A 27,526-nucleotide genomic window follows, 5' to 3' on the forward strand; every position below is an offset into this window, starting at 1 on the left:
CACCTCTTCATGGCACTGCCACGGGGCAAAAACATGGTTCAAAAGGACAGATCCTCACGGATCCTCTTTATTTTTACATTGGCTCATCCAAAATCCACCATAGAATACTCGATCATGTCCATTGCCACAAATGGGACCCAAAGATTAAGCTGTCCACCTCTTCGTGGCGCTGCCACGGGGCAAAAACATGGCACAAAAGCACAGATCCTCACGGATCCTTTTGATTTTTAAATGGGGCCATGCAAAATCCACCATACCGTACTAGATCAGGTCCATTGGCACAAATGGGACTGAAAAATTCAGCCATCCACCTCTTCGTGGCACCACCACGGGGCAAAAACATGGCTCAAAAGCACGGATCCTCACAGATCCTCTTGATTTTTAAATGGGGCTATGCAAAATCCACCATACAATACTAGATCAGATCCATTACCACAAATGGGACCCAAAAATTCAGCCATCCACTTCTTCGTGTCACCACCATGAAGCAAAAACATGCTAAAAAGCCACGGATCCTCATGGATCCTCTTGATGTTTACATGAGGTCACCCAAAAACCACCACACAATACTCAATCATGACCATTGCCACAAATGACACCCAAGAAATCAGCTGTCCATCGCTTTGTGGCACTGCCATGGGGCAAGAGCATGCTAAAAAGCACGGATCCTCGAGGATTCACTTGATTTTTCCATGGGACCACCCAAAATCCTCCATACAATACAAGATCATGTCCATTGCCACAAATGGGACCCCAAAATTAGCCATCCACCGCTTCGTGGCACCGCCACAAAGCTAAAACATGCTAGAAAGGCATGGATCCTCATGGAACCTCTTGATTTTTACACGGTGCCTCCCAAAATCCACCCTACAATCCCAGATCATGTCCATTGTCACAAAAGGGACAAAAAACTACATGGGGCAAAAACATGGCTAGAGGCACAGATCCTCAAGGATCCTCTTTATTATTATGTGGGGCCACCCAAAATCCACCTTACAATACCAAATCAGGTCTATTGCCACAAATGGGAAGAAAAATTTAAGCTATCCATCGCTTCGCACGGTGAAAAAACATGGTTCAAAAGCACTGATCCTCATAGATCCTCTTGATTTTTACATTGGGTCATCCAAAGTTCACAATACAATCCCAGATCATATCTTTGCCACAAATTGCAAGACAAATTTAGCCAGCCACCACTTTGTGGCACCACCACAGCACAAAAACATGGCTCAAGAGCACAGATCCTAACGGATCCTCTTGATTTTTACATGGGGTCACCCAAAATCCACCATACAATACTTGATCATATCCATTGCCACAAATGGGACCCAAAAAATCAGCTGTCCATCACTTCGTGGCACCGGCATGGGGCAAAAGCATGGTTCAAAAGTACAGATCCTCATGGATCCTCTTGATTTTTACATGGGGCCGCCCAAACCCCACCCCACAATCTGAGATCATGACCATTGCCACAAAAGGGAGAAATAAATCAGTCATCCACCACTTCATGGCACCCCCACAGTGCAAAAACGTGGTTCAAATGCACGGATCCTCATAGATCATCCTGAATTTTATATGGGGTCACCAAAAGTCCACAATACAATCCAAGATCATTGCCCCAAATGGCACCAACAAGTTCATCCATCCACCGCTTCGTGGCACCGTAACGGCGCAAAAACATGGTTCAAAAGTATTGATCCTCATGGATCCTCTTGATTTTTACATGGGGCCACCCAAAATCCATCCTACAATCCCAGATCATGTCCATTGCCACAAAAGGGACAAAAAAAATCAGCTATCCACCGCTTCGTGGCATCCCAACGGTGCAAAAAAATGGTTCAAAAGCACAGATCCTCATGGTTCCCCTTTATTTTTATGTGGGCCACCCAAAATGCACCATAAAAAAAACAGATCATGTCAATTGACAATGAATGTCAGCGACAATTCAGCCATCCACCTGGTCGAGGCACCACAACAGCGCTAAAACATGGTTTAAAATCATGGATCCTCATGAATCCTCCTGATTTTTACGTGGTGCCACCCCAAATCCACCATATAATATCAAATCATCTCCATTGCCACAAATGGGACCAAAAATTCTGTCATCCACCTCTTCGTGGCACTGCCAGAGTGCAAAAAAATGGTTCAAAAGCACCGATCCTCATGGATCATCTTTATTTTTATGTGGGGCCACTCAAAATCCACCATAAAAAACAAGATCATGTCCATTGCCACAAATGGGACCAAAAAATTCAGCCATTCACTGCTTCATGGCTCCGCCACAAAGCAAAAGCACGGTTCAAAAGCACAGATCCGCATGGATCCTCTAGATTCTTACATGGGACCACCAAAAATCCACCATACCATCCTGGATCATGTCCATTGCCACTAAAGGGGCAAAAAACAGCTATCCACCCCTTCGTGGCACTCCCACGGTGCAAAAACATGGTCCAAAAGCATGGATCCTCATAGATCCTCTTGATTTTTATGTAGGGCCACCCAAAATCAACCACACAATACCTGATCATGTCCATATCCACAAATAGGACCAAAAAATTCAGCAACTCACTGCTTCGTGGCACAGCCATGGCGCGAAAATGTGGTTCAAAAGCACGGATCCTCATGGATCCTCTTTATCTTTACGTGGGACTGCCCAAAATCCACCATAAAATACCAACTCATGACCATTGCCACAAATGGAAACGAAAAATTCAGCCATCCATGTCTTCGTGGCATCACCATGGCGCAAATACATTGTTCAAAAGCACAGATCCTCATGGATCCTCTTGATTTTTACATGGGGCCACCCAAAATCCACCTTACACTCCCAGACCATCTCCGTTGCCACAAATGACACCATGAAACCAAGCCATCCACCGCTTCATGGCACCACCATGGCACAAAAAGTAGGTTCAAAAGCACACATCTCATGAATCCTCTAGATTTTTTAATGGGACTGCCCAAAATCCACCATGCATTCACAGATCATGTCCATTTCCACAAATGGGACAAAGAAAAAGCCACCCACCGCTTTGTGGCACCCCCACGGTGCAAAAACATGGTTCAAAATCCCGAATCCTCATGGATCTTCTTGATGTTTACGTGGGGCATCCCAAAACCCACCATACAATATCAGATCATGTCCACTGCAACAAATAGGACCAAAAAATTAAGCCATTCACCGCTTCGTGGCACTGCCTGGGAACAAAAACTTGGTTCAGAAGCTCAGATCCTCGTGGATCCTCTTGTTTTTTACAAGGGGCCACCCAAAATCCAATACTTTCCCAGATCATGTACATTGCCACAAATAGGACCAAAAAATTCCACCATCCACTGCTTTGTGGCACTGCCATGGTGCAAAAACATGGTTCAAAGTCACAGATTCTCGTGGATCCTCTGATTATTTTTTTGGGATCACTCAAAACTCACCGTACAGTGGCATACTGTGTCCATTGCCTCAGATTGCACCAAAAACATGTCCCTGGCTTCCTGACACCACCATTGGAAAAAAAATCTGAAAAATCACAGATGTTCTTGGTTCCTGTAAATTTTTATATGGGATCACAAAATACTTGCCCTACAGACCCATACCATGTCCATTGCCACAGATTTCAATCAAAAAATCATGTTCCTACTGCTTCTAAGCACCGCTATTCCCCAAAAACTCACTTGAATAGCATGGATCCTCATGCATCCTTTGGATTTTTATATGTGGCCACCCAAAATACAGCATACATTCCTATATTGTGTCCATTGCCACAGATTTCATTCCAAAAAATCCTGCACCCACCACATATTGACACCACCATAGTGTATTCGCTTGCAATTACATAGTGGGATTCTCTGTCCCTTGCTTCAGTTAAGTTTGTGGGGAAGGGATGAAAGTTGATCCACTGGTATCATTTTTTTTCTGGTGATTCTCGGATGTGAGATTGTTGCACTTGCTGTGGTTGGTTTATGGGTGGGTCCATTCTCCTGGTTCATATGTGTTGTGGAGTGGGTTCCGTTCCCTTGCTTGGGTGTGCCTCTTGTTGCAAGATCCTCCCCCCCGCATCAGTTTTGTTTGGGCGATTCTCTGTTGTGAAGTCACACCCCTTGCTCTGGTTAACTTCTAGATGGATCCATTTCCCTAGTTTGGTTCTGTCATTGGGTGGGTTCAATAACCTTTCCTGGGTATGCCTCTGGTTGCGAGATTGCCCCGCCTTGACTCTACTTTGAGTGATTCTCTGGTGTGAAGTTGTTTCCCTTGCTCCAAGGAAGATTGTGGGCGAGTCCATTCCCTAGGTTAAGTTTGCTTCAAGTTACAGGACTGTGCCTTGCTTGGGGTTAGTTGATTCTTTCAAGTGATGTTGTTCCTGATAGGGAAAAGTCGAGAGTGGCTGCTCAGCCTTGTCAAGGGATGCTGGGGTTGGGTGGTGGTCATCAGTTTATAATGACAACAACAACTACATTAGATTTATATACCACCCTTCAAGACAAGTTAACACCCACTCAGAGCGGTTTGCAAAGTGTCATTATTATCCCCACAGCAATAATCTCCCTGTGAGGCGGATGGGGCTGAGAGAGCTCCAGAGAGCTGTGACTAGGCCAAGGTCACCCAGCTGGCTTCAAGTGGAGGAGTGGGGAATCAAACCCAGTTCTCAAGATTAGAGTCCCGCACTCTCAACCAATACACCAAACTGACTCTGTTAGGTTCTTTTGGGCTTCCCCAGGGATGATCTGGCCTTTGGGAGTGTGCCTGAACTACGGCATCCTTGCTCTGTGTACATGTGGCCCTCAGGAAGCACTTGGAAAACTTCCCATCATTGGAATCAATGGAGAGCGGCTTGTGAACCTGCTCAAGGGGTGCTTTGCTTTTTGAGGGGGCTTAGCTTTGGTTCTGTTGTGTCTGATGCAGAGGTTCTTTATGGAGGTGTGCCTATGGCCATGTCAGCCTTGGTCCATGTTCTTCTGCAGTGGGACTGTATTCACCTTGGACTTCCACCCACCCACAATAGAAAAGGAGTGACTAGAGGCACCTTCTTGGGGGGGGGGGGAATTAAAATGGCACCATGAAAATCCAGTCTTCATGAAAGTAGGGACATGGTTAGAGGAGAAGTAGAGGTGGGCCCACTGCAAATTTGGTACCTTTTGCAAGCAAAATACCACCTCCAGCCCTCTTGAAAGCCCACCTAGTTTTTTCCATTGGAAACAATGGGGATAGGAGGTGGCTGAGGGTAGCTTCTTTGGGGGGACAGAAGATGGCCCCTCCAAAGTGAAATCTCACTGAATCTTGGTGTGTAGTTAGAGGAAAGATAGGAGTAGTAAACCCACAAATTTGTTGAAATTAAGCCTTAAAATGACCACACTGGTCCCCCAGAAAGCCCTAAATAGTATTTCTCTTGGGAAACGATGGTTGAATTTTTCAAAATATGTATTTTGTTGCCAAGCCAAAGCAGGGAATGAGTTCTGCATTCAAGGAATGCCAAATCTTTTCCCCTGTTTGACTTTAATGAGCCTAATCAGCCACTTTTCCCCCTCACTCCACAATTCTAGATTGGCCTGAAGTATCTTTGATGTATCCATTGCTAATCTAAGCACTTCCTCCTCGTGACATCCTTCTTCATCTGCTTTTTGTAATGGTTTCATGATCCTTTACATCTTGCCCCATGGATGCAGCATTTGTCCTGCAATCCAGCGATATCCGTAAACTGTACAGATTGACAGCAATCTATTTCTCCTCCTTCTTATCCAAGTATGAAGGTCTTATAATTAAGAACTCTAATTCCTTTCTAAACCAAAGCCTAACGTCCAAACCAACACCAAATCTTTTTTCCCTCGCACGCACATCAACTAGTAATGCTGGTGCAACCATCACATTCTTTTCTGTAAAACAAGGAAACTCTGCTTCCCTCCTACTGATTTACGGAGGCCCAGTATGTTTAATAATGATTACATGCTAGGAATCCTTCTCAATGGAGGTTGTGATGGCCATGAGCACAGATTGCCTCAAAGGGACTTAGACTGATTCAAGGAGGAGAAGCTACTAGCTGTGGTGACTGAATGGAGCCTCCACATTCATTGGCAGCAGATATCCACATATCAGTGCTGCGAGGCAATGATTGGTTTCAGATATTAGCCTCTAAGCTCTGCTTGGACTGACCTCTAGGGCAATTGGTCAGCTGTTCAGTTGGTTCATGGCTGTCCCTGTTATTTAAGATATCCAGACACCTCCTAACTCAATCTGTAAATTAACAGACCCAAGATCACACAATCAGCTGCAAAGCCTTTGCAAATCTTTTTGCAGATAAAATAGCATGAACACATTCTTATCTAGATGCTGGCCGCAATGCAGATGCAATGGAAGAAATGTTTAATGCACCATCTTGCTTGCATTTGGACTGCCTTGAACCAATTACAATGACAGATATCAACAGGATCACGACATCTTTGAAAGCTACTACTTGTGTTATCAATCCTTGACCATCTTGGCTGTTAAAATCAAGTAATGACCACATCAATGAATCACTGGAGTCTATTGCAAATCAGTCATTAACTCAGGGCATCTTTCCCCAACCACTCGAACAGGCAGTTATCTGTCCACCAATTAAAAAACCATCCCTAGACCAAAAATGATGTGGCCAATTGTTAACCAGTCTCTGATCTGCCCTTTCTGGAAAAAGTGATTGAGAGAGCAGTAGCTGACCAACTCCAGATGTTCTTGGAAATCTTGAGCACTCTAGACACTTTCCAATATGGATTCATATTAGGGCATGGGACAGAGACATCACTTAGTAATGTTGGTGGATTATCTCTCTGGCTACATATAGACAATGGCCATGCCTCCTGATTGCTCCTTCTGGATATATTTGCATCTTTGGTCACAGTAGGCTATGCCATCTTGTTGAGGTATCTGGAGACAGAAGTGATATGTCCCTTGGAGTGGTTTAAATCGATTATCATGGGACAGACCCAAAGGGTTGCTGTGGAAGACCAGCTATTTTCAGAATGGGAGCTATCTTCCAGGGTTCAGATGGAAGCAACCATCTCCCCCATATTATTCAACCTCTGTTTAAAGCCTTTAGGAGAACTCATTCACAGCTATGGGGTTGGATGTCACCAATATGCAGATGACACCTGACTCTATATCTTGCTATCCAGGTCCCCGCATGGTTCATTTGAAATCTGGAATCACTGCCTGACAGTTTTAGTAAAATGGCTAAAAACGAACAAATTGACATTGAACTTTGACAAGACAGAAGTGATGCTTGTAGGGAAGGCAGAGATCTTGAAGCATGTTGTAATACCCACCTTTGATGCTGTTCATCTGACCCTTGAAGACATGGTTAAGATCCTAGGATCCAGTGCTACTACTAAAACAAGAAGTCAAGACAGTGCAAAAACCCTTCCTTTTCAACTTCAATGTAGCCTGGAAGATGGTTTCGTACTCTGACATGGATCCAGAGGATCCTTGACATGGCCGACCCGGCCACCCGGATCCATGCTATGGTAACATTAAGAGTTGACTATTGTGATACACTATATATAGGTCTCCCATCCAAATTATCTAGGAGACTGATTGGTGCAAAACGCTGCGGTGTGATGGCTATCAGGATTGAGTGAGCAGGAGTATGAACATCACCCCCATTCTTCAGTCACTCCATTGGCTACCTATCAGCTACCATGCTCAGTTCAAGGTATTGTTTATCACATACAAAGCTCTTCACAGCCTTGTCCCAACATATCTATGGGACAAGTTCACTCCCCATGCAGCTTTGCTCATACGAACAGGGTCTCGTGCAGGTGCCAGCCTGTACATGGGTGAAATCATCATCTAGCTTTACAAGGGCTTTCTCTGAGGTGGCCCCAACCCTGTGGAATGGCCCCCCATGAGGAGGTCAGAAGATCCACCACCCTCCTGGATTTCCACAAACAATGCAAAATCTAATTATTCAAAAAGGCTTTTTACTAAAATTGGAGAGTTGGATTCACCTCGAGTATGGTCTGCTCCCTTTGCATTCCTCTTCCTTTGACAGGAAGAAGAGAATACTACCTGTGCCCCCACTGTCCTCAACTGCCTTCTAAGAGCTTCATAGTCCTCTTTAATTCTTGCAATGGTATTTGTGGCTGTGTTATTAGTTCCCACGTGAATCAGCACAAATGGGTACTGATCAGTCAGTCTGATCAGTTTTGGCAGTCGGTCTGTAATATCCTGAATTCTGGCTCCCGGCAAGCAATACATCTCTCAGCATAGGGGATTTGGCCTGGACACATGACGTTCTATACCCCTGAGCAGAGAGTCCCTGATGACCACCACCTTCCATTTTCTTCCATTTCCGTGTGGCCCCATGCCTTCTTCCCTCCCTCCTCCAGGTTTTTGTGGTTCTAATTCTACTCTCATCCCCATCACCATCTCAAGCACCTCAAAACAATTCTTGGGCTCGAGTGGGACTGCATGGTAGATTTTAGGTCACCCCATATAAAAATCAAGAGGAACCATGAGTATCTGTGCTTTTGAACCAAGTTTTTTCTGCCGTGACAGTGCCGTAAATTTGTGGATGGCTGAATTTTTTGGTTCCATTTGTGGCAATGATTATGGTTTTGGTCTGTATGCTGGACTTTGGATGACCCCACGTAAAAATCAAGACGATCCGAGAGGATTTGTGCTTTTGAACCATGTTTTTGCCCCGTGGCGGTGCCACGAAGTGGTGGACGGTTGGATTTTCTGGTCCCATTTGTGTCATTGGACATGATCTAGTATTGTATGGTGTATTTAGGGTGGCCTCATGTAACAATCAAGAGGATCCTTGAGGATCTGTGCTTTTGAGCCATGTTTTTGCCCCGTGGTGGTGCCATGAAGAGGTGGATGGCTGAATTTTTGGGTGTCATTTGTGGCAATGGACCTGATCTAGTATGGTATGGTGGATTTTGCATGGCCCAATTTAAAAATCAAGAGGATCCTTGAGGATCCGTGCTTTTGAACCATGTTTTTGCCCCGTGGCGGTGCCACGCAGCGGTGGACGGCTGTTTTTTTGAGTCCCTTTTGTAGCAATGGACATGGTTGAGTATTGTATGGTGAATTTTGGGTGACCCCATGTAAAAATCAAGACGATCCATGAGGATCCGTGGCTTTTTAGCATGTTTTTTCTTCATGGCGGTGCCACGAAGAGGTGGATGGCTGAATTTTTGGGTCTCATTTGTGCCAATGGACCTGATCTAGTATTGTATGGTGGATTTTGCACGGCCCCATTTAAAAATCAAGAGGATCCGTGAGGATCCCTGCTTTTGAACCATGTTTTTGCCCCCTGGCGGTGCCACGAAGGGGTGAACAACTTAATGTTTGGGTCCCATTTTTGGCAACGGACATGATCAGGTATTCTATGGTGGATTTTGGATGACCCCACGTAAAAATCAAGACGATCCGAGAGGATCTGTGCTTTTGAACCATGTTTTTGCCCCCTGGCGGTGCCATGCAGCGGTGGACGGCTGTTTTTTTGGGTCCTTTTTGTGGCAATGGACATGATTAAGTATTTTATGATGGATTTTGGGTGACCCCATGTAAAAATCAAGAGGATCCATGAGGATCCGTGGCTTTTTAGCATGTTTTTTCTTCATGGCGGTGCCACGAAGAGGTGGATGGTTGAATTTTGGGGTCTCATTTGTGGCAATGGACCTCATCTAGTATGGTATGGTGGATTTTGCTTGGCCCCATTTAAAAATCAAGAGGATCCGTGAGGATCCGTGCTTTTGAACCATGTTTTTGCCCCGTGGCGGTGCCACACAGAGGTGGACAGCTGTTTTTTTGGGTCCCATTTGTGGCAGTGGACATGATCTTATATTGTATGGTGTATTTTGGTTGGCCTCAAGTAAAAATTAAGTGAATCCTTGAGGATCCGTGCTTTTGAGACATGTTTTTGCCCCACGGCAGTGCCATGAAGGGGTGCACAGCTGAATTTTTGGGTCCCATTTGTGGCAATAGACATGATCAAGTATTCTATGGTGGATTTTGGATGAGCCCATGTAAAAATCAAGAGGATCCATGAGGATCCGTGGCTTTTTACCATGTTTTTTCTTCATGGCGGTGCCACGAAGAGGTGAATGGCTGAATTTTTGGGTCTCATTTGTGGCAATGGAACTGATCTAGTATTGTATGGTGGATTTTGCATGGCCCCATTTAAAAATCTAGAGGATCCGTGAGGAACCATGCTTTTGCCCTGTGGCGGTGCCATGAAGGGGTGGACAGCTTAATCTTTGGGTCCCGTTTGTGGCAATGGACATGATTGAGTATTCTATGGTGGGTTTTGGATGACCCCACGTAAAAATCAAGAGGATCCAAGAGGATCCGTGCTTTTGAACCATGGTTTTGCCCCCTGGTGGTGCCACGAAGCAGTGGATGGCTGGTTTTTTTGGTCCCATTTGTGCCAATGGACCTGATCTAGTATTGTATGGTGGATTTTGCATGGCCCCATTTCAAAATCAAGAGGATCCATGAGGATCCGTGCTTTTTAAGCTTGTTTTTGTTCCGTGACAGCACCACGAATTCGTGAATGCATGATTGTTTTGTTGCTCTCTGTAGCCTGGGACATGATCTAAAGTATGACAGCCTTTTTGATTTGTTTCAATGTAAAAATCATATGAATTCATGAGGATCCGTGTCTCAGAATCACGTTTTTTCACCGGGGCAGAGACAAATATTTTTGGATCTGTGTTTTTTATATTTCAATCTGTGGACCTGGCTGTGATATGTGATTTGATGTTTCATTTGTGTTTTTCCTATTTAAAAAACCATAGGATCCGCAAGGATCCGTGTGGATCCTGGTTTTACTTTCTTCCCTGCACACCTTTTGCTTCCGGCATCTCCCTCATCTCTTCCCTTTCCTCCTATGTCTTCCTGAGGGAGCCAGAGCCTGCCTTTTAAAAACTTCAAGGCAGCCCCTGGAGGAAGCAGGCGGGTTGCGAGTGAGTGTGTGATTATATCGGTGCCATCAGCCCCAAGGAATGAGCGCAGGGGTAGGGGGTGGTTGGGGGGTTGGGGTGTCTAGCGGCTAGTCGAACCATTCTTGTTCGCCCTTTTATCCCCAGAGTAACTGCCGGCTTCGGCAGGAATTTAGGTGATTAATTCCAAGCCTCTCCCCTCCGAGCCATCCAGTGGGGGATCCCCACCCAGATGTCTTGGAGACGACAGCGCCGTCGTCCCGTCTCCCCGTCCCCTCAACCGCCAACCCTCCCCGATCTGCTATTGCGCCGACCCCGGTGAATTGAGCTTGGCTAAGTAAACACCACCGAGCTGCTAATCACAAGGTCTGAAACAAAACAGCACTTCACTTCGGATCTGGGCAAGATCAGTCCTCTTCCGACTTTCCTGAGCAGCGGCGGAGCTGGTCCTTCCGATCTCGCTATCTTCCCCCTTCTCTCGCTCTCTCTCTTTCTCAATCCTCCCCAGGCTTGGGGCGAGGAGGGGGGCTTCTCTGGCTGCAACTGATTAAAGGCTGCGTTTGTTAGCCAGTTTCTTCCTTGTTTTGCTTTCCTTTCTCCAGAGACGAGAAGGGGGTGGGACGGGGGGCTTTCCCCAGCCATCGACTTCAACCTGCCCATGTTGTGGTTTTGCAGAAACTGCTAGACGCAACACATTTCTATTTTTTTCCCAAAGTTGTTGGGAAACCCAGAGGATGGGACTTTATTGTAATTATAGCTATTTGCGAGCCTTGCAGTTGTTCGCTTGGACTTTTCCCTTAATGACATTTGCTTCCTTCACGGACGAAACCTTAGAGAGAGCCGCCAAATCCGAAGGATATTGCAGCCGGATTCTGCGAGCCCAAGGCACTAGGCGAGAAGGATATAATGAATTTAGTCTCCGCGTGGAAGGCGATCCGGAATTCTACAAGCCCGGAAACAGTTACAGGGGTAAGTCTCCGCACTTCCAATGGACAAGAGCAACCGTGAGCCCAGCAAGCTCTGTAGAACTAAAGGGGGTTCTTCTTTCTTATAAGGATAATGTAGTCTCTGTAACTTACTCCCACACGTTGCTTGCTTTGGAGAACCCTCCCCTGCAAGCAACTCTTGTTCAGATTTTTCAAAATCCCTTTGGAAGCATGGGATGTTATCCCCTCCTCTTTTTTTCTGTATGGTCATGGGGTAAAAGATAGCCTGTCTTGTGTTGCAGCAACATATTTACCTTAATTGCCCCTCTTCATTTTTCTTCTCAACTTACTACAGCAATGGGAAATTATTTCACTTGGCCAAGGATGCTCAATGGGTGGTTATTGTCTTACTGAGAAACAGGAATATGGTTAGCAGTGCATATTAGCAGTTAGCACATGGGCCAAGAAAGTTGCTGGAAGAGGCCAGCATCTCTCATTTTCTGGTTAAGATCCAGTCCATTGTCTCTTCCCTTTACCAGTGCCTAACCTCAATCCTGTTTGGAAGTCATGCTGGGCTGTAATTATATAACCTCATGGGAAAGACTTTGTTCATGCTCAAGAACATGTCCTTTTATTGTCTTTGCAAGTTCTGGGATGGGGCCTAACACTGGCAACACATTCAGGGGTTATGTTCTAGTGAGTGTCCTTTCAAATGAAATCCTTCTTTCCCTAACTCTCCCCGCCCCCCACAGGAGAATTGAATAGATGCTTTAAGCAGGAATAATACAAGTGGAGCCAAGAGAAGCAAAACCACTGAAAAATTAATAAATATCTACAAATTATTACTCTGGGATTGCCAAAATTCTGATCTCCTTAACAGGTGAACGTCTTAAACATCAGATTGATTTGGAGATGCTGCTTATATATGTACAAGATTTATACTCCACCTCTAAACCTGAAGGTTTCTTATAATAATAGCTTTAAGCTGAAAATGAAATAAACTTTGTAGATCTCTGTACTTGACCTTCTAGATTTTTATATTTAAAATACTTTGGGGAAATGCATCTACCAAGAATATGCATTTAAATCAAGGTATCTGGCCTTCTATTACAAACCAGTTGACTTGCTAACACTGGAAGCAGCTGTAGGGACAGGCATTTCTACCATGACTTTTGACCTTTAGTGGAGTGAATGAAAGAGCTTTGTGCTCCTGTGGGACATACCCTGATTTGGTAGAGGAGAGCATAATGAATAGGAAAGGGATTCTTCAACAGTGATTTACCACTTGTGTTGATTTGGTTCTCTCAAGACTGGAAGTAAAAAATGTTAAGACCTATAGCAAACAGTCTAATAATTCTCCTCAGACAGGTAACCAGCTAAATCTTAAGTTTGTGTGTGCCTTCTGTGCCAACTCAGTTTTGTAGCCACCTCTTGGGTTTAGTTGCTGTTTCTGGTCTGTAAATATCCTCATAAAGGTTTGAAAATTATTCCCATGAAAAGTTTCACCGGGTATCACTTTTAGCTGCCAAAAAGGTTTCTATTTTTGGCATTGCAGAAGAAAATTAACTTCCAAGACAAACTTGGAGAACATATGAAGATTTTTGCCAGCAAAGTGCAATTTAATCATCATTTTCACATATTTCCTAGAGGTAGAAGTTTTTAGATTTTGATTGCTCACTAGTTAGACTCTGACATCAGACACTGAATACATATTACTTGTGACTTTCAAAGCTAATTTTTTCCAGAACCACCTATGTTGAACTACAACAAGAGAAAATGTTGCAAGAGTAACTTAATGTTTCCTACAGCACAGCAGTTTCAATGTTGTCACTTTGTTTTATTTTTATTAACTGTCACAAGAGTTTAACAAGTCTCTCTAAAGCAACACAAAATGACATCATGGTAAGCCTAGAAACAGATCCTGCCCCAGTTCATTTCTTAAAATGTGATCTAGCTAGTAAATAATTCTTACCTGCAGAGAATCTCTGATTAATTAAGGACCAATCAAGGCTTTGCCACCTATAAATTGCCAGGAAACAACAATTGTTTTGCATAAGATGCTGAGAAAGATAATTGAATTTGCCAGGGATTTGGCAAACAGTGTTAACAGGGGCTGAGGGCAATAGAAAAAGAAAGTCATGATTCTACTACTTGGAGGCACCGGTGTCTGTCACTGATATATTTTTGTCATTCTTGATAGAAGAGGCCACCAGTGTGGAGCCTAAAGCTGTTCTTCAAACACCAGGAATAAAGAGGATACCTGTTTGTAACTTCCAGTCTTTTGGGTTGATTCGGCACCTTTTTGTGTTTTAGATAAGCAGGGCATGTGGTTCATTTAAAAAAGGAATGGAAAATTCACATTTCCTTGTGTGCAAAAAAATAATAATCTTCATATAGGAGTGTTTCTTTTGCCGCCTAGCAGCTTACTCATTTTTGCTTTTGCAGACACTATGTTGTAGAACAGAAACAATGATGAAGAGGTTCTACAATGCATTTGTCTCTTCAGCTAACGTTTATTATATTTTTATCTTTATCTTCTTTGAGAAAGTGTCATACATAGTTCTCCAAAGTTTTACCATCACCTCAGTCCTGTGAGGTAGGCAAGGCTGAATGCCTGGCCCACAGTCACCAAGCATTTTTTTTTGTGTGGTAAGAATCTGGGTTAAAATTCAGTAAGTGTCCATAACTCATGCTTCTCAATTTGCATTATTTGGCTCCATGCAAATTTTGTCATATGGTAGCTATAAATATTATCACATCATGGAAAAAAACTAATTATGAAACTTAGTGAAAGTTCTGTAGTGATCCTAGTATCTTTGGAGTGGAATGAATTTTATAAGGATTATGCAAGATTCCATGGGGGGGGGCAAATTAACTCTTTCCTCCCAGAATACTCAGCAAATGTTTCTATCCTACAAATGTAAACTGGAAGATAGGGGTCTTTAACAAAGATTTCTCAGAAGTATCATCAAACTGTTTCCCAGAATTCTGGGGGAAAGCTATGACAGTTAAACTGATAGAAATCTAACACTGTAGTATATGCATGTCCTGAGACTATAGCATTATTTGAATGTCCACTGACTGTACGGGAGATATCATGCAATGTGCTCCAACCTTATCAGAATCTTTGTGTATGTCTTATATGTGCATAGGTGGTCTCTGCACTATGAGGAGCCCTTAGATCACATGTACAGAGCCTTATGTGTATATGGTGCATAAAATATATCCAGACTTTTAGACAGATGCATAGAGGTCAGAGTGGGGTATGAGTGTGCACAAAAATGTTTGTTTTAGTGTAAAATTCTTCTGTCTTTTGCCATAATCATACATGTTTGTTTGCTTTATTACATTCGTTTTTGTTTCCATTGACTTTGAAGGGAAATACATTTCCAGCAATATATTTTTTTACTTATCTAACTGGAAAGAAATTTTTGAGAGATTCTTGTACTCTTCACCTAAGGAATCTACCCTGACAGTTTTGGGACACAGAGGTAGTTAGAATTTTTCCCTTCCAGAGCAGGCACAGGAAGGCGCATGGCAAGTCAATAAAGCTGGTGGTGTATACAATAATACATACAGGACTCCTCCTTGAATTTACAGGAATATGCCATTCATGTGCAAAGCATTTAAAACATAAATGGGACAGGTATGAAGGAAGTTAAACCTGCCTTCTCCCATGCCTTTTAATTATTATTATTATTTATTATGTTTATATCCCACCCTCCCTGCAAGCGGGCTCAGGGCGGGTCACAACAGTAGATAAAATATACTGAGATAAAATCACAATCATTTAAAACAGCTGTCTAGTAAAACAACTGCTCACCTTATAAAAACCATGTCGCATCTGACGGAAGTGGAGGTGCAGCTTAACCATGCATGGTCACTCATATATGGGGGGTAGATGGTCAATACCCCCCCTACAGACATAGGGGAGACCGAGAGAGAGGCTCATTTGATGAAATCCCTGATGGTCTCAACCACATGCCTGGCATCTCTGTCTTACAGGCCCGCCTGTCTTACAGGCCCGCCTGTCTTACATCTCTGTCTTACAGGCCCGCCTGAAGGAGACAAGATCTTGGCGGGCCCGGGTGTTCTCAGACAGAGTTCCACCAGGTTGAGGCCAGGACCAAAAAGGTCTTTGCCCTGGTTGAGGCCAATTAAGCCTCCCTGGGGCCAGGGACCACCAGTAGATGCTTACCAGCTGATCGCAGCACCCTCTGGGGAGTATATGGGAAGAGACGGTCCCTCAGGTATATTGGTCCCAGTCCGTTTAGGGCTTTATAGGTTAATACCAAAACCTTGAACCTGATCTGGAACTCCATGGGGAGCCAGTGTCGCTGCTGCAGAACTGGAGTTACATGTGTCCTGAAAGGTGCACCCATCAGGACACGGGCAGCAGCATTCTGGACCTGCTGTAATTTCCAGGTCAGACTCAAGGGAAGTCCTGCATAGAGCGAGTTACAGTAATCCAATCTGGAGATTACCATTGCATGGACCACTGTTTCCAGGTCATGGATTGACAGATAGAGGCCTGCTGAAGATGGAAAAAAGCAGACCAGGCAACTGCTGCAACCTGGGCCTCCATTGATAAAGAGTCCAGCATCACGCCAAGACTTCTGACCGGCAAAACGGGAACAAGTGGTGCCCCATTGAAGGCCGGAAGCTGGATCCCCCCCCCACCAGTGCCCCATGGCCCGAGTACAGGACCTCCATCTTCATGGGATTCAACTTCAGTTTGCTCTGCTTCACCCAACCAGACACGGCATCCAAAGCTCTAATCAGGGCTTCTGGAACTGAGCCAGGCGGTCCGTCCAACAACAGATACAACTGGGTGTCATCAGCGTACTGGCGACAACCCAGTCTGAAACTCCGTACCAGCTGGGCGAAGGGGTGCATATACAGATTGAACAACAATGGGGAGAGAATCACCCCCTGGGGGACGCTGCATACCAATGGTTGGCGTGCAGACACCCTTTCCCCTAGCACCACCCTCTGTCCCTGACCATGGAGAAAAGAGACAAGCCACTTTAAGGCAGTCCCTCATATCCCCACATCAGCAAGCCAGTGGGTCAACAATTCATAGTTGTGTCAAACGCTGCTGAAAGATCCAATAACACCAGCAGTGCCGACCCGCCTCGATCCAGTTGTCTACGGAGATCATCTGTGAGGGTGACCAACACTGTCTCAGTCCCATGGCCCAGGCAGAAGCCAGACTGGGATGGGTCCAGGACTGATGCATCTTCCAGGGAAGCCTGCAGCTGCTCCACTACCGCCCGTTCAATCACCTTACCCAGAAATGGGAGGTTCAAGACTGAGCGGTAACTGGATGGGTTGGTGGGGCCCAAAGTTGGTTTTTTCAGGAGAGGCTTCACCACGGCTTTCTTTAACTCCTTGGGAAAAACCCCAGAGCTCTATGATAAATTGATAATGGCCTACAGCGAAGTCCTCAGCCCATCCACACTGGCTTTCACCAGCCACGAAAGGCAGGGGTCCAAGGAGCACGTAGTGGGCCTCACCCATTGCAGGATCCTGTCAACATCCTCCTGGGAGACCAGACTCAAGTGATCTAAGATTGGCCCAGAGGACAGCCAAGGGGTCTCCAGTTCCCATACTGTATCAACCCTGGCAGGCAGGTCGCAGCGGAGAGACAAGATTTTATCAGCGAAAAAGCTCCCCAAAGCCTCACAGCTGATGTCCGAATTATCAATTTGCTTGAACCAATTTTCTCCCACTCCAACTGTTGTTGGAAGGGAGCCAGACTGGGGGAAATGCCAACAGAAACCAAACACAGAGATATAAGGCATGAACAGGAGCAGGGTTTACTTCCTCTTTTTCACGTGTTCCATTTTTGTTTAAAAATACACCTCAGTTCCTTGGAATGGGCAAATGTGTGTGAATATGTGGGAGTATTCTCCTCATATCTAATTTGCTAGTTTAACTAATGAAAAAGATGGCTTGTTTTTTTCCCTCTTCGGGGACTAACAGCTGCTGAACTGATGGTTCACATGTCACCATGGCTGCTTTTAAGGAACATTACAGACCTCAAAAGATCTCAGATCTATCCTCATCACAGATCCCTCATGTTTTGACTGGTTTGATGCTACACTATATGTGTCTCTTCATTTTTCTCTTGTATTAGTGATCATGGGGGACACACAGAGACTTAGAAAAGTATACACTGGGGTGGGGGTGGGGAAGTGCAGTATATGACTCCAGGCCTCCAGGTCTGTTATGAAATATTGTGGAAATCAGGAGGGGTCAGGATGGAACATGGCTTCAAGAAGAATTAGATCAAGTGGTAGACATAAACCGTCACAACTTGAAGTTGGATGGAAACCTGAAATTCTAAAGTACATTATCATTATCCTCATGGGAAGAATATCTGAGATCAAAATGATTATACTACCATGAATTTTGCTTTGGAATATTTTCTGCTGGTAGTTTCACTAGAAGTATTCACACTGTGACTGAGAATAATGTTGGAGTCTATTTGGCTAGCAGCTACACCTTCAATATGAACTTGATTCTTCCCTGGGAAGGAAAAAGCAATTCATGTTGAAAAGAAAGCTGGGTCCAGGAAAGGGAATGTCTGGTTGCCTGTTTTCAGTATGTATGAGCAAGTTATTTGCCTCGGTTTGTTTATCCCAGTAGTAGTGCTGCCTATTGTCAGCGAAGGGGCATATTTAAACAACCTATCAATGCAGTCCTTTTTAGTGGTTGTTTTGTTCTTGAATAAAGGTTTTTTCCCAGTTGGACTTGGAGGTGTCCATCCACCAACAGCCAACTGTGATATTTTTCAAAAAAAAAAAAGTTCTAACACTATGTCCTGTATTGGGATGTATGCATTTTTTACTTTTGGAAATTTCAAGTCAAATTAATGGCTTGAAAGTCCATTTTAAAATGTTTTGCCAACTGCTACAGTCAAGAACAGTTTAATGGATTCTATGTAAGTGGTTGAAGCAATCAGTTTTTGAGTAAGTATCAACAGTGGCTACTGGCTTTGGGCACCTTGTCTTATTATGAATGATTTGCAAAATAAGTATATATTTTTGCAATATATCTATATTTAATTATGAACACACGTGGGTGGGGGTGGGGAGGAAGGAGGAGAAGATATACATTTTCCTTCCAAAATCGAAAAGAGTCCAGTAGCACCTTTAAGACTAACCAATTTTATTGTAGCATAAGCTTTCGAGAATCACAGTTGCATCTGACAAAGAAAACTGTGATTCTCGAAAGCTTATGCTACAATAAAATTGGTTAGTCTTAAAGGTGCTACTGGATTCTTTTTGATTTTGCTACTACAGACTAACACGGATAACTCCTCTGGATCTATTTTCCTTCCAGGAGTTCAGAGTGGCATACAAGGTCCTCCCATCTATTTTAGCCAAAGCCACCCTGTACATAGATCTGAACTTTATAGATTCTCCCCAATCTTCAAACTCCAGTGTAACCACTATAGCACATGGGCTCAATACAACTGACTACCTCAAGCTAGAAAAATAAGTATATGTTCATCACTTTTAACAAATAGCAGAGTTCCAGAGCAGAAAAGAGAGGTAAAGGCTGCAATCTTGAGTACAGTAAACTCAATAGGATTGCACTGAAAGTGCAAGGAGTTGTTTTAAGTCGAAATGTCAGGTAGACAATGGGAGGCTTTACCTTCAAGGACTTTCCTCTGAAAATAAATCCCCAAACTCATGTTCTCTCTGGGTCCTCATTAACTTCTTACCTCCTAAAACCAAATTAGCTCCATCGCTGCTCTTCCAAATGAGAGGATGAGAATGTAGCTGTCAGCTCTTGTGATTGTCTTTGCCAGCATCCTGCGGGTAGGTGTTTTCTTAACTCTTCAACTGCTAAAACTTGGAGGCTTTTAGCAATTGTTTTAAAAGATTGTTTTCTTTTATGATTGTAGAGAAAAGTATTAAATCATATCTGTAGTTTGACCCAACAAATTTGAAGTTAGAAGTTATAACACTGCCCTCTTGATGTACAGAGAAAGAGAGATGTAATAAGTTTAGTCCACAGAGGAGCTCTGAAATTATGATGGTAGAGTTCTAGAAGAGGATAAAAAAATATCCTATTCTCCCATTGCCTAGAGATTTGGAGTTGAACAAAATCTGAGTCCAGTAACACCTTAAGGTCCAAAATTTTTTTCCAGGGTATAAGATTTTATGAGGCAAAGCAGACAGACTTGAGTTTGCGCGTGGCCCCTTTCACATGTAGACAAACGGGAGACACTTTTTTGTGGTATGATCCCATGTGGCTAGGGCTGTGAATGATACAAGCATACGGGTGGAATGTTGTCTTACACAATCACATTCCACTTGAAGGGTGTTGACTGCACAGAAAAGAAATTTCATATTGACTGCATTATTCACATGCAATCTCCAGCTGTGTGGGGTTGTGCTACAGATGAAGGTGTTTATTCTTGCTGTTAATATTGTGGTAAAAATTTTGTAGTTGTGATTTAACAATGAAATAGGCCTGTACGAAGTAGGATTCGTTGTATCTTTACCTGGTTTGGGAATAACTATAATTGTGGCCCTAGTCCATGATGGAGGGATTTGACCTGTCTCCAATATTGCGTTGCAGATATCTCTGAGAGGGTTTAGTAGCATTGTAGCATATTTTTTGTAGAATTCGGAGGGAAATTCATCTGGACCGGGAGCTTTGTTACTTTTCATTTGTTTAATTCCTGATGTGTTATTTTACTGTCTAATAATGTGCTGTGTTCATTTTCTAGTTGTTTGACATTAGTTAACATATTCCAAAAACTAGAGATCTTCTGAGGATCGAGATTTTGTGAGGTATATAATTTCTTGTAAAATTCATAAAATATTTTAATAATCTCTGATTTTGAGTATAGATTTTTATTCTGGTCATACGTAAGATTGATATAATTTGCTGACTTTTTCTTTTTAACTCTGAATGCTAATAGTTTTAAAGTTTTGGGTGAGTTAAACCAAAATCTTTGTTTGGTGAATAACATGTCTTTTTGGATTTTGTTAATTTCAAGGGATTCTAACATTTTTCGTTCCATTGTTCATTTGTGATAGAATTTTTTGCTTCCTGTTTTCTTGTGTTCTTCTTCTAGAGATTTGATATTTTTAAGTAAGTCTGTTTTTTGAGCATTTTTTTTGCTTATGAATCTTAGCCAAGAGAGAGATAACATGTCCTCATACTACAATTTTTAATGTGTCCCATAGGATATGAGGTTTGACATTGTTATTTAGGTTGTCAGTTACTGCATTTTCGATTTTTTTTTTATTTTTTTAGATGAGTTTTGCGAGGCAAGAAGGGCTTTTGATAGACACCACTGTTTCACTTCTTGTTTTGCAATCTCAGGACTAAACGTAATATTAATAGGTGTATGATCTGAAATCAGAAGGGCCTCAAAATTTGAGTTGGTAACTTTTTCCACAACTGAATCTGATATTAAAATATAATCTATTCTAGTGTACACTTTAAAGTGTGGAGAGTAATAAGTATGCTCTTTTTCATTTCTGAGTGAGTGTCTCCATATGTCTAGTAAATGTTTTTTTTCGGTAATACAGGGTAATCTTGTCACATTGTTTTTCCTTTTCTTTCGTCTAAACTTATTTCTTTTATTAAGATTAGATTTATCTAGTTTGTAATTTATTATATAGTTCAGGTCACTCCCGATAATCACTTCTCCTTCTTGAAATTGTATGAGTTCTTCCAAAGTTTCCTCAATGAAGTGTAGTTGATTAGAATTTGGGGCATAGAGAGAAACTATAGTGTATGCTCAACCTTGAGGGACCCACAGGCCAAAGGCCAAGGGGCTGAGCAGTAGTCCCTCAGTACCAACTTCTGAAACCTATCCTCCAGGTAGGACCAGAAATATTGCAAGATGGTACCTCCCAATCTCTGCCTGGAAAGACATTCCAGAAGGATACCATGGATGATGATATCGAAAGCCCAGGAGAATTAACTGAGTAATATTTTCTCTGTGCATCTCCTGGCACAGGTCATTCACCTGGGCAACCAACGCTGTTTCATTCCCATAATTAGACCTAAAACCAGAATGGAAGGGATATAAACAATTTGCCTTTTCTAGGAAAGCATGAAGTTGTTCAGCCACCACCCTTTCAATCACTTTGCTCAAGAATGGAATGTTTGAGACTGGTAGATAAGTATTGAGATCTCCTGGGTCCAGGGTATGCTTCTAATGTATGCTAAGGTTATTTATCTGGAGTGGGCCTTTCTACAAATTTCTACAACTTACTTGGTATCACTATTCCTATAATACTAATTGTGTTTGTGTTTGAAAATGTTGCTTAGTTCCTTGCTCAGTTGCTCAGTTCTTTCCTTGCTGTCTTTCCTGAAGTAGAATGCCTGTACCCCTCATTCACAAGAGGATAGTTTGTATGCCTGATTTTTGAATCTGTGAATTCTGTGGTTTGGGCTTTATTGAATGTCTTCTTATTTTCAGTGATATAAATTGCTGTGAAATAGGATTACGAGGCACTGTCTGGCAACCAAGAGGAGACGTGGAGTGCAAGGACATCACTTCCAGAGTAAAAACAGAAGTGGTGATTCCTAGTGCAACAGTCCTTCTTACAGTGGAAGTGTGCTTGGTTCCTTTTGTTTCATCTCTTGTTTTGTTCTGCATATGGTCAGCAACAAGTGGGACATGGCTGTGTTAGCATATATTAGCGGCTTCTACACTTTCTGCTGTCATGGGGATGTGATTGGCATGCCGCTCTGTGATTGGTGGATGTTGGGCTTGTTGGGCTTGCTATAGTCTTTTGCTATGCTTTCTGCACCTAGGTGAGGAGTCTTTGTTTTACATATCTGCCCTCTGCTGAGTGAGCATTAGGGTGTGCAAAATGAAACTACTGAGTCATAAATACACCCAGAAATTGCTGTTTTGTTTCATTAAAGCAGCTTTTGGAATAGTGAACCAAATCCAGGAAACCAAATTATAACAACACTCTCCCACCAAAAAGTTTGTGTGTTTCGGTTCGGTTCTTACTTTACAGTGGCGGCAGTGGCAGGCAGGTACTAGGCCCACATGGTAGCATCTTGTTTTCCAAGGCACACATTCAGCAGTTGGATTCCAAAGGGAGAGAGCCTTTATGTTATTAATTAACTCTGTTGGCAGGAAGGGGGAATGTGTGCAATGCGCATGAGTGCATCTTTTCCCCCTGTCACTACACAGGCAATGAAATTGTCTCCCTGCCAATTAGACCCTCACAAGGGAAGACCTCTCCCTGTCTATCAGCTTCAGAAACATTTGGAAGAAGTAAAGTGCAGACTTCAATCATAGGCTACAATACTAAAGACACTTCCCTGGGAGTAAGCATATTGAACAACATGGGACTTACATATGAGTAGACCTGTTTAGAAATGCTTCCCCCCACCCCATCCTGTGAGCTGTTCTACTCTTCCTTTTCAAAAACAACCCTGCCTGCCCATAGCAAAAGGAAAACTTACAGGGAAAGACACAGGTCTGTTTAGGCAGCAGGGAGTATTCAATCATGTTGCCTACCTAGTTGCACATGGGCAATGGAGATTGGTGGCAATTAACAACCCCTCATCATGGGAACAAAACTGCAAAGCACAAGGAAACATGGCATCAACTGGCAACAGCAGGATGCAAAAGTGATTATTAGTACTATAGAAAAATAAAAATAAATAAACATAAAGCAGGATTGTTTTTAATGCTGCCACCACCCTGCTATCCTTTTGCCATCCAGTCTCCCATCATAGCATCCACCTGCCAACACTCACCTTCTTCAGGGTCTGTTGTTGTTGTGTGCATATAGTGTAACTGAGGAAAACTCGGTGGTTCAATCATTTAGAGGAAGGACTGTGTTCTGTGAAATTTTGGTACTGTTGAGTGCAAAAACAGCTACTCCAAAGAGCCTGGAAGCTCTCATTACAAAGAATGGGGCTGAAGCTCATGAAAATGGAAAAAGAACCCAAATGGGTTAGATCCGAGCTGGTAACGGCCCATCCAGAAATAATGATACATAGGTCCTTTGGAAACCCTGGATCCAAAACTGAAACAGATTTTTTCCCCCGTATGCACCCTTGTGAGCATAGAATAACAACTAGTTGGTGCATCAGCAATGTGCCTGTATTGGGGGCTTAGGATGGGTCTGTAAAACAAAGTCTTAGAAATATTAATTGGCAAATTTTTGCCAGTCTGGGTTTTTTTTCAGTTGCAATGCAGTTTCATCTTGATTACAAACTAATATGATCTTACACAAAGAGGCATCAATAGCAAGAATAATTGTCAATTTCAAGTCAAGATGAATCAGACTTTTGAGAAGAACAGAGTATTTTAAAATGTATCCAACTTTTCAGAATAGAACTGCCATGCCTATTTGTTTGGAACCTTTAGTATTCATATATTCAGAGTCTTCTCTATAACGTGGACATTTTTTTTTTGCTAATAATAACTAGGAGACTCACGTAATCAGTGATTCCAGAAGCTTGTGCTTTAAGCAAGATGATAAAATTAGGAGACTGGCCACATAAATTACAAACACTAGCTGCTCATCTAAACTCACTCATGAAAAGAAATACTAAAAGAAAAAAATGTGTTCCCATAATTCTTATAAGCATAAGAAATGGATCATCCTGAAGAGTCTGTTTTATTGATTAAAAACTTAACTAGACACTTTCTCATAAACTATTGGACATTTTACTAATGTTTTTTGCTTTGCAAATTCCTGTAGTTAAACTGTTATCTGCCACCAGCATCATGCAATCAGTTTGTTTGCAGTTTCCAAGTAATTTTTTCTACAGAAAATGTATTCTTATGTTATGGAGATTTACTTTTTTCTTTCTTGTCATCCTCACCATCCCCCCCTTTTGACAATTTGATGTGACATTTTGGTTTCTATTGACCTCTTTGCTGAAAACAGTATGAAAACTGGAGTATATAGTTCAGTAAGCAGAACAAAAATCTGGGAAGAGAGGTCCATTCCCTTCTGCAATGAACTTCCTGACATTTTGCCTTATTCAGTATTAGCTGATGCTATTGTGACTTTATTGCCTGAAGGAAGGAATTAAGCATTTATCTGTGCACTTATGATCCTGTCACATATATCTGAGGAAGAAAAAAATTGTATTCAACTAAACAAGAAGAGATTTCTTCAAGAAAGGGTGGAGAAGAAGTGACCTAATGAACCATACAACAGACTGGTGGCAACCATTTGTCTTATTGAGATTATATTTGTAACTCCTATTGAGATTATATTTGTAATGCTGGATTCGGTTTCGTTTTCCCGGCCATGTCGGATGTTCCTCTCCGCAGGTCCGGGGGGAACTGTCTGAGCAGCCTGATTGGGTGGTTGACCCACGAGGGTTAACCTCCAGGACTCCCAGTGAGGGAGCCTGGATCCGGGGCGCCGCGGGAAGAACCCTCTGGAAGTAATGCAGGGGGTAAATTGCCCGCTTGCTCCAACGGAGGCCGGCAGACTTGCGCAGCACCGCGTGTGCTGCCGGGCCATGGAGAACGGCAATAAGCAGATTTAAGGTGAAGACCTGTAAGTAAGCGAATCCCTTCTGATTTTTAAGCGTATGCGAAGGATCGGTGGGAATTGAAGCTAAAAAGGCGCAGACTTCTTCCCCTGCACCGAGTTTCGGAACTTAGTTGGCGCCCCACCCCCCTAAGATGGTGATGAGAAAGCAGAGCCCAGCAATGAGTAAATCGGTGATGGCGACGTTACAGGGGAAGGGGGAAACTTTGGAAGAGTTGGTGAGACGAGCAGTTTTCGATGCTGTGCAGCCCTTTGTAGCGAAACTGAATGAAATGGGGCAAAAGGTTGATTCAGTGGAGAGTGAGGTGAAAGCCATTAAAGAAACAGCGACCGGAGCAGAGCAGTCTGCGCACGAGAATGCAGTACTCATGAAAGCAACAAGTAAGGAAGTGAAGCTTTTGGAGAATCAAATAATAGGATTACAAGTGGACCGTGCCCAAACGGTATTGTGTCTTCAAAATGTAAAAGAAGAGCAAAGTGAAAATTTAAAAGATTTGGTGTCTGGACTTTTGGCGCCATTCGCAATAAAAAACGATATTTTGGAAGTCCGGCAGACATCTTCAAAGTATGCAATGAAGCGGCAGCTGCCTCGCAAGATTATTATTGACTTTTCATCTAAGAAGACTCGGGACACCATCTTAGACAATTCGTATAATGTGGACTTGGATTGGTTGTTGTGGGTTTTCCGGGCTGTATTGCCGTGGTCTTGGCATTGTAGTTCCTGACGTTTCGCCAGCAGCTGTGGCTGGCATCTTCAGAGGTGTAGCACCAAAAGATAGAGATCTCTCAGTGACACCTCTGAAGTTGCCAGCCACAGCTGCTGGCGAAACGTCAGGAACTACAATGCCAAGACCACGGCAATACAGCCCGGAAAACCCACAACAACCATCGTTCTCAGGCCATGAAAGCCTTCGACAATACATTGGACTTGGATTATTTGGGCAATAAGATTAAAATATTGAAGGATGTTCCATTTTTGGCTCGTAAAAGAAGATTCAAGTATAAAGGACTTGTGGCTTTCTTGAGGAAATGTGATATAAAATATAAGTGGCTGTTTCCAGAAGGCGTCTGGTTCAGATATAAAGATCAAATTTACAAGATTACATCGGACGTGCAGCTGACAGACTTTTTGTTCAACCATCAGGAGTTTCAGCAGGAAGAAAGTTCAAAGTCTGAAGGGGAAAGTGGGGGGGAGGAAAGAGCGGGCGCAGCTGCTCCAGCTGCGCAGAGAGAATTGAGACCGAGACGCAAGGGGGGGGGAAGAAGTCCTGATCCTGAATATAATCTGTATTGTATAAGACCTACCAATCTGATAGCGTATTAGAAAGTTAACTTTTAAGAAAAATTGCAGTATGAAGGGAATACAAGACATGTAGTGTAGTGTTTGTTGTTTGTATGTTGATTTTCCCTTTTCCCAGTTCTCCCTTCCCCTTTTTTTTTCTCCCCTCCCCTTTATACTTTTGTAGTCTTCTGTAGTTTTTTTATGTTAGATATTAAAAAATAAAAAAACTTAAAAAAAAGAGATTATATTTGTAATGCTGAGTGGTTTTCATTTTATGTGGCCTTTATTATTTTGATAGTTATTCATTTGGATATAGGTCTGTGTTAAAAGAAAGAGCTCAAAGAGATACCTTGTTAAGAGACAGGAACTATAGACTAGACTATTGGGTACTTTCTGCTGATGTAGATGCTCTCCTACTGAGTTGTTTGGTGTTGCTAAAGATGACATAATAGTTACTTACTTTTTAATTCAGAAAGATTTCCTCTCTGTATCTCTGAGAAAGCTGAGCATATAAATATTTTAAATAAATTAATAAGGGTCTGTAATAGGTACATTACAACACTGACAACTAGTTTGCTCTTATGGGTTTTATATAGCTGAACATGGTCACATGATATAACATGAAAAATTGGAACATGCAAATATTGTTTTGAGAATTAAAGGTCACACACAATTGTGAGAATGTTGTTGGTGTGGCTATCCACTGTAGGGAAATGCACAGGACTGAGAGGGCAGAAAGTAAGCCAAGTATAAAAATATACCCAAGAAAGATTTGTGTGAATTTCTTCAGGAGTTATTTTGTTTAGATGCCACTAAACTGAATATGAATGGTACTAGGCTTATGTATAATTAAACTTATGGTATATCTCTGTTGGATTTTTATTTAG

General features: G+C 42.7%; 1 protein-coding gene across 2 annotated transcripts in view; it reads left to right on the forward strand.

Moving 5' to 3' along the window:
* The first annotated feature begins 11,390 nt into the window (after window positions 1-11,390).
* Window positions 11,391-27,526, forward strand: part of SPON1 (spondin 1) — a 595,298-nt gene continuing 579,162 nt past the window's right edge. For both annotated transcript variants that reach the window (XM_054971838.1, XM_054971839.1), the window contains exon 1: window positions 11,391-11,883. In XM_054971838.1, the coding sequence (XP_054827813.1) occupies window positions 11,649-11,883 (235 nt within the window). In that variant the 5' untranslated portion in view covers window positions 11,391-11,648. The remainder of the gene's footprint in view (window positions 11,884-27,526) is intronic.

The sequence above is a fragment of the Eublepharis macularius genome, chromosome 2 (genome assembly GCF_028583425.1).
Source record: "Eublepharis macularius isolate TG4126 chromosome 2, MPM_Emac_v1.0, whole genome shotgun sequence".
NCBI classification, from domain to species: domain Eukaryota; kingdom Metazoa; phylum Chordata; class Lepidosauria; order Squamata; family Eublepharidae; genus Eublepharis; species Eublepharis macularius.